This window comes from Portunus trituberculatus, chromosome 23 (assembly GCF_017591435.1).
Source record: "Portunus trituberculatus isolate SZX2019 chromosome 23, ASM1759143v1, whole genome shotgun sequence".
NCBI lineage: Eukaryota > Metazoa > Arthropoda > Malacostraca > Decapoda > Portunidae > Portunus > Portunus trituberculatus.
In genome coordinates, this window is record NC_059277.1 from 6,162,219 (window position 1) to 6,175,497 (window position 13,279).

At 39.6% G+C, this 13,279-nt stretch overlaps 1 protein-coding gene across 1 annotated transcript; it reads left to right on the forward strand.

The window, feature by feature from the left end:
- The first annotated feature begins 194 nt into the window (after positions 1 to 194).
- Positions 195 to 12,946, forward strand: LOC123507692 (FAS-associated factor 1-like). The gene is made up of 17 exons (XM_045260828.1): positions 195 to 215; positions 2,226 to 2,322; positions 3,209 to 3,358; positions 3,758 to 3,892; positions 4,557 to 4,676; positions 5,388 to 5,512; positions 6,013 to 6,202; positions 6,680 to 6,772; positions 7,523 to 7,649; positions 8,283 to 8,428; positions 8,910 to 9,064; positions 9,402 to 9,538; positions 9,690 to 9,859; positions 9,959 to 10,048; positions 10,396 to 10,533; positions 10,697 to 10,774; positions 12,372 to 12,946. The coding sequence occupies exons 2-17, from the start codon at positions 2,287 to 2,289 to the stop codon at positions 12,450 to 12,452; spliced, it is 1,971 nt and encodes a 656-aa protein (XP_045116763.1). The 5' UTR covers positions 195 to 215; positions 2,226 to 2,286; the 3' UTR covers positions 12,453 to 12,946.
- The last annotated feature ends 333 nt before the right edge of the window (positions 12,947 to 13,279 follow it).

A 13,279-nucleotide genomic window follows, 5' to 3' on the forward strand; every position in this document is an offset into this window, starting at 1 on the left:
AAATTATCTTGAGGTCAGGCATGCAGCCTTGACGCATGCCGGCGGCGTGGTAATGTTGACATATTTTGATAGTGACATGCACTGCACTTCCTCCACTCTACCCATGGATTCTTGTCTCTCTCTCCCTGACGTCCAGCAGGGATGTATCAGGCGAGTGACGCCGCCGTCTGTAGTATAGGAGGGAGCTAGGGAGAAACACTTGGCATTCCGTGGAGGTAAGACACGCAGCATTTTACCCCAGCATTGTCTTCCATGGGCAGCTGAAGTTGATAATGTCAATGTGAGGTATTCTGCGGAAATTATAGTGACGCTTCCGCACATATGATATTCCTAACATAAGATGGCGCGATTTTTTTTTTTTTTTTTTTTTCATCCCTTTGACGACCAAGTGCAAGAGTATGTGTTGTTTATGACGAGGAAGTAAATTAATAAATTATACTAGATAATTGTCGTCTGCACTAATATTTTATGTCACATTGAAAAATCTTTTGATCTCGAAGTGCGTGAGCCGAAAAAGAAATATATAGTAAGTAGGCAAGACACATCATTAATTTAAAACAGTAATTTGTCAGGGAAATATATAGTGTCGTCCTCTTAATCTAGAAGTGTTCTTCAAGAGAGAGGCAACAGAGTGCCAATGAGTAATATTGTTATGTAGTCAAAGATAAAGCAGTACTATTAAACTGACTGACGGTTTATAGCGTGACTCAATAGAATAGTCTACGTAATGGGGAAAGCCACTGCTGGTAGATAACTCTGAGCCTTGGCATTTTGAAGGACACGGAGGTCTTTGACTCATGCAAGACGCAGCATGGTGTGAGCTGTGAGGACTGAGAGCTGTGGACTGTCAGAACAAAGACTGGGTTAGCTATGTCATGTGGGGAGCTTGTTAGCATTATATATAAGCATCATGACATACTTTTTTGTTTCATGGGCATGATGACTCATCAGATATTTACCATGATAAAAGTAAGATAGAGAATATATAATAAATCATTTAGTCAGTAAGTTACAATAACGCTGAAACCACAAGAATGCAAACTGTGAGACTTCAAAAATGTAAATAACAAAAACAAGAATAGATACGAGTGGAAGAAAGATAAAGGAAATCGAACCAAATAGTATACACTAAACAGACAAACATGACTGAGATCAATAGTCTAATAATTGTAGCAAGGAAACAGAGAAGACAGTATGACGGAACTATTAAGTCTTTGTTCATCTGTTGATAGAGAAAAGGAAGGAAATTACAAAGAGAATTAAACATGCACACAAAAGCGGAATAGCTATTAAAAGAAAAAAAAAAAAAAAAAAAACTTATAAAGACAAATAACTAACATTGGCAGGATGTAAAAACGTGATGGTGTAGAAATAACAAAGACTTAAAAACATTTGTGTCAATAAAATACAGAAAGGGATGTGACGTGTACGTGTGACATGAGAGCTAACATGACATTACTCTTTTTGTCACTTTTCGAAGCTTCAAATAATGATGGGGATTTTAGAGATATAGACATAACAGAAAGATAAAAATTGACGAACAGCATCTTATAATTAAGCTTTAAACAAATACAAAGCACGTAAAGAAAGAGAAAGGGGAATTGAGTGAATATAGCGCGCATTTTCGTAACTCCACAAGAAAAATGCAGAGAAACATGACAGATGAAAGACAAGACGAAAAAGCAGGTAAAACAGTACAATTTAATGACTGGAAGACGTGACACGAGGCAGAGAGAGACAAAGAAAAAGAGGAGACAGACTAGAAAGAGAAAGGGAATGGTGTAGCCGCGCATAGATCGAGATGAGAATAGCAAGAGCGTGACTTTCCATAACCCGTAAGAGAAAGAAACACAGCTTAAAGCCAACAAAGCAAGTGCAAAGATAAAACGCCACTATATGATGGCACTAAGAAGCAACACAAGACAGAGAAAGACAAAGAAAAGAGGAGATAGAATGTAGATAGGTAAATATGACATAAGTCCCCCGTTACCGATCAGCTGTGCGGTGACGTCACTCTGGAGTCCCAATCCTTGCACCACACTGAACATGACCAAACTCTTTCACATCCCTCTCTTTTAACGCTTCCCAAAACCCTTCTGTTGAAAGTAAAGGAGGTCAGATAGTTCATCGTTCATCCAGATATTTATTACAGAGTTGGATAAGGTAGTGGTGAGGGATAACTGTGTGTAATTCCATATAATTCTGTGTTCGCGTGATCTGTGCAGTGAGGCGCGAGGGGACTCCGGAGACAGCTGGCGAGGAAGACAGGAACTACACAGACAAACAATGGCTGAGAGGGAAGAGATCCTCGCCAATTTCCAGGTAATATCTAACTTCTGTGGCGGTTATTAGGGACAGAAGGGCTCTCAAATTAAAGGCCAGGAACTATTATATACTTATGTTGAACCTGAGTTTGTTGCAACCTCCTTCTTTGTTCTAGAAGAAATTATTCAGAAAACGTAGCAACGCTTGCTTACTGAGTCCATATATGCTTCGTAATATTCACTGTACCCCTGTGAAATTGTTAAGGGATATTTTCATGCAGCTGTTTTGCTCCCGTTTACCTGTGTGAGTGTATATGTGTGTGTAAGTGTACATGTCTCAGTGAGGCCCTATGAAGGTGCTCTTCTTATGCACATTGGTTTAATTGTTTAATTTTTGCCTTCATGCATTGCACAGGCAGAAAAACAGTGCTGGTTTGAGTAGTTTTATTAAACCTCTACTCGTTCATATCAGTAAACTCAGGGTAATATTGGGATTTCAAAAATTTCACTTGTTACTTGTGTAGTTTCACTTTGGGGTGCACTAAAGAATTTGTATGGGGTAGATAGGCATTAGTAGTGTTAGATTTGATCGAGTAATGGCCTAGATGATTTGTTAGAACAAGGGTTTCAAACAAATATTGATTTTTTCCATGGGAAATTATTGATATCTATGTTAGGCTCAAGAATCCATCGTCCATGATGAGCCAGGCCTGATGACACTGAGTTGTTTACCCGTCAATCCATAACAGTTTATGTGAGAGCACAGAGACCATGCCAGACCCTGACCATCTGACCTTCACAATGCCTTAGAGGATGTGTCTTATGTCTTAACATTCTTATTGGCTAATTTCAATATTGTACCAATGAATTGCTTAGGGATTTGTTTAGTGTAATATATCAAGGAAGTTTGAACAAATGTACAGCTTGTTTGTTTTGGTTGGCAGGCATGTTCAGGTATTGAGGATGTCGGTGAGGCCTTCATGCACCTGGAGGCTGCCAACTGGAACCTGTTGGAGGCACTGCAGGTGGTCATGCCACAGGAGGCCACCACAGCCACACCCACACATCCACCGCCACTGCAGTCAGTGTCACAGGTATGGTGCCAGGAAACTTTCACAACGGCAGGCACTGAAGGAATTGTGTGCTTTCTTCTCAGCCATGGACATTCAGCCACATCTGTCAAGTCACATCTGGGTGTCACACTGAAGTTCACTGCATTTCCAGTAAAACCTGAACAATTTTATAATTTATATTTCTGCATCTTTTTTTTTTTTTTTGTATATTTATTTCCACAAGGCAGGAAATCTAGATTAGGATTTTAATGATAGCTTAATCTAATTGAAATTGAAATATTATACATATATGATACTTATGCCATTTTTTCCCTTGACATTATTAATGAAATGATGAAAAGGTTCTATGTATAGTGTTGCTAGAATATTTTATACAATTTTCATACATCAAACTTGACATTCTTATTATGATGCTTCCAGCAAGAGGTGATAAGTGTTGACTCCTCACCCGAGTCCTTGCTTCCACCTCCTATACCCCCCCTGCCCCCGTCCATCTCCCCTGCACCCACACCCTCCTCCTCTCACACACCGGCAGTCATGGACGTGAACATTCAGGTGAGACACACTCAGTATGTAGAAATCAGTGTCGTAAATTGAGATTCACCAATATTATTTGTGCATTACAGTAGTCCTAATGTCTCAGAACAACTTAGAGCATCCTTATAGTTTGAAGTTCCACCTTTCATCCATCATTTTATTGAAACTATTCTAGATGAGTTCTTACAAATAAATGGGCAGTACAGAATCATTAGATAGGAAGTAGTTTATAGGGTTTGTTTTATTCATTTTTTTATGTAAGTGGGATACTGGTCTAGCATAACATAAAGGAGGAAATAAAAGTCCACTGGGTAATTATGGGCAGCTTTTTAATATTATAGAGTAGAAACTGAGCAAAGGCAAAGGGAATTAGTTTTTTTTTTTTTTTTTTTTTTTTTCTTCTGTAAGAGGAACATGTACATATTGCAGCATAAAAGAAGAAGGGAAAAAAATGAGAGGTCAGTCCCTAAATAAAGCTGTTCTGGACAACATGCAATCAAACATTCAACACAGTCATGAAGTAGGAAACAAGTTTTTTTTTTTTTTTTTTTTTTTTTCTCTCCTCCTCCATATAGCATAGGACAACTAGAAGGAAGGAAGGAGAGAGAGGAGAAAAAGAAAACACGCTGAGTGGCAGTGGTCAGCTTTGTGTATACTAGCAGTTGACACTATTATGGTACAGGTTCTGTGTGGGGGGGCATCCGAGGGCAGCACTTTCCCCCTGGAGCTTCCCGGGACAACGTCTGTGAGTGAGCTGCGCACAATGCTACACCAACTGGTTGGCATAAACCCCTGCAATCAGGTAATGCCATTTCCACACTGCCACTCCACTTTTTTTAATGTAAGAGGGGAAAGCTGGCCATCGGGGAAAAAAGGCTCACTTCCTTGTAGGTCTGAAAGAGTCTTGAAACATCCCTTGTAAATTAAGTCAAGTCATAGGAAATTGTAAGTACAAAAGCAGGCGTGGAGTTCCAGATTGTGCCAGAGCTTATTTGTGTAAAGTGGGTGGTAGGGAAACACAAGCTGATGCAGAGGAATGTTCTGTATTCCGTAACATTTCAGTTATACAGCCATCTTCAGAAAGAATGAGTTACAGACAGGTGGCAAGGCAATATGCAGTTTCGTTACTTCTTATTCCTCAGAAGGAACTGTTGCTCAAAGTGTTGGATTACATATCTTTTAGTTGGAGTATTTATTTTTATTACATTCTCCTTATATATTTTTTCACTCAGAAGTAACTGTTGTGTAAAGCATTAGGTTATATTATCTTTGTGTTGTGAGTGCTCTCTTATTACTTTTGTTATATTCTTTATGCAAAAAAAAACTTTCATGTAATTTACTTCTAGTATGTATTGCTTGAATGACATAGACGTTTCTTTCTTTCTTTTCACATGCATTTGTTTATGTGTTAGTTTCAGCATTGTGTTTGTGAATGTGAGGTGCTTTGTTTGGGCAACCTCCCATGGTATATGTAGATAGATAAGTTAGTTTTTACTCTTTTTATTATGAACAGATCTTAGAAGGCTTTAAAGTCCCGGTGGAAGACAGCACAATGATCACCCCAGAACTGCTGCCAGAGTCCCGAACACTGTCCCTCAATGCTCACGCTTCTGTCCCTTATGAAAATTACTTTGAGAGGTGAGGAGTGCTTTGTTTCCTTCCTTATTTTACACTTGTGATTTCTGATGCCAATTAAATTAATGAGATACACTTTTTTTAAATTTATTTATTTATTTATTTATTTATTTATTTATTTATTTATTTATTTATTTATTTTTTTTTTTTCCTTCCTTTTACATCAACATTTTCTCTCCTTTTTTTCTCTTGAAGCACCAACCTTCACTCACTCACTCTCACCTTACCTTTAGAATCAACCTTTTCTCATTCCTTCCCCCCGCTCAGCAGTAACCTTTTCTCTCTCTTTTCTTTCTGAACATCCTTTTTTTTTTTTTTTTTTTTTTTTTTTTTTTTTTCCTCCAAGCACTAACCTCTACTCGCTCACTCTCACCTTGCTTTCAGAATCAACCTTTTCTTATTCCTTTATCCTTCCACAAGCAGTAATTTTTTTTTCTCTTTCTTTCCAAATATCAATCTTTTTTTCCTTTATTTTCCTTCACTCACTCACGTCTTGCCTTCAGAATCAATGGTGCCCATGGAGACCACTACCTCCTGCTTATCCACGATGAGACGGGCAACCAGGACTACAGCCTGAAGTTCCCCGGCTCCAAACGCATCCGGGAAATCAAGAGTGACATGCACGACCTCACCAGCATAGCCGTGCGTCACCAGCAGTGGACCGGATGGCCTCCCAACATTGATGAGGAGAATGTGGGTCTTATTTATTTTTATTTATTTATTTTTTATGTACTTTGTGGTTTTGTGTTTATCTCTCTCTCTCTCTCTCTCTCTCTCTCTCTCTCTCTCTCTCTCTCTCTCTCTCTCTCTCTCTCTCAAGTTATGAAGGAGAATGAAAGTCTGTATTGTTCATTTTTTACTTTATTCTACCTGTTCCTGTTCTTGTTTTTGTGTTCCTAATGATGCTTATTTGTTCTCATGTTCTATTTCAGTTTTCATTCCTTTTCTTCACTTCCTCCTCATTACATTCACAAAATTTTGAGTTACATGCAATATATAGCACACAAGCTCTTCCATACTTTTTTTTTATTAATCTCTTGATATTAGTTTTCATTCTTAGAGATTTCATAGGGGAGAAGTAAAACTGTGAAAGTCAACCTGCCTTATTGTAATTAGTGAGTGAAGGAGTGGAGGAGGACAGTCTGAGTAAGCAAATCTTGATATTCACAGGCAACTCTGGCTTCATCCGGCATCAGCAAGCAGCACCACCTGACAGTACGGAGGGCGATCACCAAAGAGCGAACTCCCAAGGCTCAGCGGAAGGTGTGTGGTGTTTTTTTTTTTTTTTTCTTTTTTTTTATCTCTTAACCCCTTCAGTACCATGATGTATTTTCATATTCATTCTACTTACTATTTGGTGATTTTATACAGCTCCAAAAACTTATGTGGGTGGGATTAAAATAGTGAAGACTGTGGCCATTAATCTTTTGACCATAGACCCTTCCTAATGTCAATAAAATGGTCTAATAGTACACAAATCTCAAGGTAAAATTGTGTCCCAGTACTGAAGGGGTTAATTATGTTTGTCTGAAAAGTTGCAAGTTTGTTAAGGAATAGCTATTTGTAATGTATTGTTTGTTACATTGACTCGACAGTCAGTGAGGGAGGATTACCCATCCATCTCTGTTGATAGGAAGGAAAGAACAAGGTGAATATTGGAGTTGTATGTGAATGATGGTGTGACAAAGAAAAAGAAGCATTCTCACTGTTTAAAAAAGAGATTGGAAAACAAAGAAAAAGCTTGCCAGTGTTTGTTAATATTTATTTCCTCTTGATGGACACATGAGAGAAGTAGAAATAAAAAGATAAAACATATAACAAGACATGAGAGAGAGAGAGAGAGAGAGGTACCATACTTGTTTTTATATAATCAGGCATGAGAGAGATATCTTACTTGTTTCCATGTAAGTAGCAATGAGAGAGATCGATATAGGTACCATATTTGCTTTCATGCAATCAGTTATGAGAGAGAGTAAGAGAGAGAGGGGTATCACACTTGTTTCCTCCTGACAGGTACTTATGGACACAGGAGAGAACAGTTCTGGCGATGAGTTTGAGGACGCACCAGAACTCCTCAATGACGACGACGACTTCCTTGCCATGATGGACGTCCCAGCCACCAAAAAACCACAGACGTTAAGTAAGTTAGTTATACTCCAATCCAGTCAATACCACAACTAAACCAACAAAAATTAACTTAAACCCACAAAACCCATTTCATATTCTTTTCATCCACTGAGGCACCAATACAGTCGTCTTATCATAACCTGTGGGATCAGGTCTCTTCATTCTTGACTGATCTGAAGTCTTATTAACATGTCATTTTCGTAAATGCTTATCTCCTATTCTCTTTTAATTAACTTCATTATTGTACTGTTTGTTATAATTTTTAATCTTTTATTTTCTCATAATCAACTTCATTATTTTACTGTCTGTTATAGTTTTCTTTGGTCAGTTTGTTTTGTGATTAAAATGTAGTGAATTTGATAATTTTGTCTTTCTTACCTCATATGACTCGCTCTTGTGACTAATGCAATCATTCAGTTGTCTGACAAGCTGAATCACTCCATTTCTTATAGACTACCTTGCATACTCCTAGTCTTTCACCAACCACTTCCTACAAACATCATTTCATTCCCCTCACAACACTACATAATCTCTCTCTTCCTTACCATAACTTCCTGTAGTATTTAGCTCACCTCATTGCCACACTACATTATCATTCCTTTCCGCATCCACCAGTGCACCATTTCACACCCACCGCTTCCCACAGTACCTGCTGACGTGGATGACGAGGTGATGGGAGTCATACACTTCTCAGAGGAGTTCAGGAATCGTTACGGGAGTTGTGTTCCCATGTTCTATCAGGGATCACTGGAAGACGCGCTCAAGGAGTCCGTTCTGCTTCCTGCTAAGAATGTGAGTCTTTCTGTGTTTGGGAACTCCGCCTTTGGAAAGATACGATAGTTATTGTCACCCTAAGAACATGAGAAAACAAGGGAAGCTGCAAGAAACCATGGTAGCCCTAATATGAAACATGCCTCCTTATTTTTACTCATTATTCTTGTCCACAAATTTATATAATCTTTTAAAACTGCCTGTATGAGTACAAGTAATGTTTTATTATTTCAGGTTTTTGTATTCCTCTATCCATGCTAAGCTAACATCACATCAATTTTGTCCCTTCTGTCTACTAACAAAGCTGATTTCCCTTTTATTTATATATGAACTGATATCCTGTCTTTATGCTAAGCTGAGGTCACTTCAAGCTATATACTTGGCTTGGTATTCTGTCTGTCATTCACTGAGCTGGTATCCTCTCTCTTATTTCCATATAGCAGGTTGAGAACTTTGCCAGCAGTGCACTGATTGTTTTTGTTTTGCACTTGCATCTTTACAGAGGAAGTTGCTGGCTGTGTACTTACACCACGATGGCAGCATTCTGTCCAACGTGTTCTGCTCTCAGGCGCTCTGCCAGGTCTCTGTGGTGGACTACCTATCTGCCAATTTCATTGTCTGGGGCTGGGATCTGACACATGAGGCAAACAAGGCGAGGTATGGCCATTATCATCAGTTTGCTGGTGATTTTATTTAAGGAATATAGAAGTTACAGATTTTTTAAAGTTAGAAAGTAAATAATGTTCTAGAGAGGATATGTAAAAATTAGATGTGAATTGACTTTTGATCCTGACTTCACTGGTGAATCTTATTTTAGAAGTGTACAGGTTACAAATTCTTCATATTATGACTAGATTAATGATGTAATTCATCCTGATCTTGAAATATTGAACCTGCACATACATATATAATCCCAGGCAATCAATACCTAAAGAATGCAGTTATTTAATTGGCTAAGTACCTAAAGAGTGTAAATATTTGATTGGCTCCACAGATTACTTAATTTAGTCACCACACACTTCGGGTCCATTGCCTCAACCACAGTGAGGAACTTCAATGTGGACAAACTGCCAGCGCTGCTTGTCATCACCCGCACCAGAGGGGTCATTGAGGTCCTCTCTGTCATACACGGTGAGTCTCTCTCTCTCTCTCTCTCTCTCTCTCTCTCTCTCTCTCTCTCTCTCTCTCTCTCTCTCTCTCTCTCTCTCTCTCTCTCTGAAACATCCTTTTTTTTTTTACTGGTATTTACTTTCTCCATGGCCTGACACTTCCATACCACCAGGCAATGGAGTGTTGGATGAGGTGATGACGTCTCTGCTGCATGCGACGGAGATGTTTGAAGAGCAGCGGGCCACAGAGGTGCATGAGGAGGAGGCCAGGGATGCGAGAGAGGCTGTGAAGGCTGAACAGGATGCCGCGTATATGGAGAGTCTCAAGGCTGACAGAGCAAAGGTACTGCTAGCTCTCGGGGAGGTTTGTAACTAGATAGGATGTCGGTGATGAGGCAGCAGACTGTTGTACATTCACTGGTGACACGTGGCTCTTTTTCAGGCAGCAGCTAAAAAGCAAGCCGAGATGGAAGAGAAGGAGGAGCGAGAGAGAGCAGAATCTCTGAAACAACAGGAGGATGCTATCAAGGAGGTGTGTGTATGTGTGTGTAGTGTTTTATCTTTCTACTTGGCCATTCAGACTGTTTTCTGTCACACTGAGTTACATGTTCACCCATTAGACTTGTGCTGTGAATGCATCTTTTAATGTTAGTAGCTAGTTAGTAGTTAGTTTGTCATGTGCAGAGAGATAAAAGTCTTAATCTGCCACAGGACTTGAGCAGCGAGGCAACACATACACTGGGATATACAACCAACTATACCAATACAAATGCACACAAGAAACATTAGACAGAGCAATAAATAAGCCCCTTCATGTGAGACGGTGCCATATGACCTCTTTGTTGCGGCACCTTTACACCATCAACCTCCACACCACAGGCTGTGCGGGCCTCCCTGGAGACAGACCTACCCGAGGAGCCTGATGCAGACTGCCACCACCCGGTCTCTACCCTCCGCTTCCGCATACCTGGTGGTGAGACCTTCAGCCGCAACTTCCTGGCCAGTACAACCCTTCAGGTGTGTTGGGCTGACTTGGATACTCACACTTCTGTCTGCTGAGCCTGTGACAAGGACTGTTGAGTTGTTGTGACACTGTTGTGAGGTGATGCTGGTTTGTATATGGTGTGTGGTGGAAGCATTGTGATGATTTCATTGGTAATTGTATTGTTATGTTCTCCAGGTGCTGCTCAACTTCCTTCACGTCAAGGGCTACCCTGCGGATGAATACAAGTGTCTGCAGTCGTGGCCTCGAAGAGATGTAAGTGCAGGCTGCTCATTGCTCTTGGTTGTATGTCATTGTCATAAGAGCAGGACTGTATGAATGAAAATTTGAATGGTCTCTCCATGTTAGGGTTGCCATAAATCTGTATTTTCCCAGACATGTCTGGAATTCGCCTGTTGAAATCTATGTTCATGGGTATTTTAAAAATTTTTCAGATATCTGGAATTTCAGCTTCCATCAGTAATTGTTTAAAACAAATGTCGTATTTCTATACATTGAAATGGTGGGAGAGAGGAAGGGGGAAGGGTTCACCAGGTGGCAGCTGCTTTGGTCTGGTTTCGCTTTAGACTAAGGCCACCTCCACACCAGGAGCGAGAAAGTGGGTGAGAGGAGGAGGAGAAGGAGTGAGGAATGTTAACAGAAACACATCAGAACATTTTATTTTATTTATTTATTTTTTTTTTTTTTACTTTTTTTATTTATTTATTATTATTATTTACTTATTTATTTATTTATTTTTTTTTTTTTTCATTTGTGATGTTATAGTGAACACCAAAACCTCTCAGAATGTAAACACATGAGAAATTGTATTTTGTTTATTTATTTATTTATTTTTTTTTTTACATGCATCGTTGAAGTGGTGGTGTGGGTACAACAAAATTTTCTCTCTCCTTCAATTCTCAGTGTTTACTAGACATTTCCTGCTGTTTCCCATCTGAAATGCATAAAGTGTTGTGATAGAAGGAAGAAATGGGGAATGGAAGTGTATGAGGGAGTGTATCAGTAGTAGTACCAGCAGCAGCAACATCAGTAGCATTATTATCAGTGTGTGTGTGTGTGTGTGTGTGTGTGTGTGTGTGTGTGTGTGTGTGTGTGTGTGTGTGTGTGTGTGTTATATGCCCAAGAAAGTGGTCATCATCATCCACAATGCCTTGCTAGAACTGAGCTGTATCTTGAGGCAGGCTAACAGTGACACTGGCTGCCGGTGGCTGTCATTCTCGGGCTGTTGGTGATGTTCAGGCCCTGGAAAGACTGCCTCACTGTGCATGGTGCATTTACATTTCATACCCTTCATAGTGTGGGTGATATTTCTGTCACACCATTTTTTTTTTTTTTTTTTTCTCTCTCTCTCTCTCTCTCTCTCTCTCTCTCTCTCTCTCTCTCTCTCTCTCTCTCTCTCTCTCTCTCTCTCTCTCTCTCTCAGATGGGAAAGCTGTCCAAGGGGATGTAGAAAAAGGCCCACTTAGTTGTTAATTCCCTTATAATGTCTGTGGAGTGGATGCTTCCAGCTTTCCCTTCATAGCTTGACTGGGGTAGCATTGTGTGCCAGTCTTTTCTCTTTAACCTGTGTTCATATAGTTGTCAGTTTAGATTATTGGTAGCTTGTTTATGGCCTGGTGACCTTGTTACTGGAGCAAAAGGTAAATACATTGAGGTTTTTTTAATTGATTTACATATTTTATCAGGTGTTAGTGAAGATGTCCAGAATTTTTATAGTTAATGTATGGCAACCCTACTCCACGTAGATGTACTTATACGTTTTTGCACACCACTTTCATAATGTATTTCTGTACATTTTCCCTCGTTTAAGTTGATATTACAGCTGCTTACCTTTGTTTGCTTTGGCCTGCAGGTGAGCTCTCTGGACAGCTCCAAGACCCTGATGGACTACAAGCTGTATCCTCAGGAGACCCTCAATATAGAAGAGCGATGAAGAGGTGCCGGCACACTGCGTCTGTGTCTCCGGGTGGGCAGATGTAGGGAGGCAGGTGACTGCTGGAGAACATCCTAGGTGAAGTTTCCCATTATTTTATTTTGTGGATGTGGTTTTTCTCAGAAGTCACATGTAATTCTTATCACCTGAGGGTGTTTGTTTGGTATTTCCTTGGAGGACACTGAATGTAATTACAGTAATTCATATTCAGGTTTTGTTATGAATTTGGTGTCAATAACGTGAAGAAGTCAATGCTAGTGACAGATTGTAGAACTCTGCAGGCTATGTACATAGGAGGCTCTACAAAGTTAACATTTGAAGCTAAAAACTATCAGTGTTAAGCAGAAGTTTAGCATTTTGAAAAGAGTATATATACACATATATATTTCTGAAACTTACTCAGATATCAAATGTAAATTCTTGTAGGTTTAAATTATTGGAAATTAATTATGCATCTAATTTTATAAAGATTAAGAATATAAACAATACAATAACTATGTGTTTTGAAAGTTTATACTATCAAAATTTGCACCTGTATTCTTCTTCTTCTTTAGTTACCTTATACAGCGAGGCACCGAGTTCTTGAGTTGTAAGTTGTGGAGGAAGTAGTGCTGTCCACCTCCCGCCAGGCCCCCAACCCCTCCCCCCAGCCCTCAGTCCACACTTGTCTGCTCTTGATTGGTTGCTTGCTTGACTGATGAGTGATAAAGAGAGAGAGTGAGAGAGAGAGAGAGAGAGCGAGTGGTGCAGACGTGTGATGTATTCTAGTGGCTCCTGTAGTAGATAGTGGATTTTTTACTGAAGTGTTGTGTCAGATCGTTGTTACC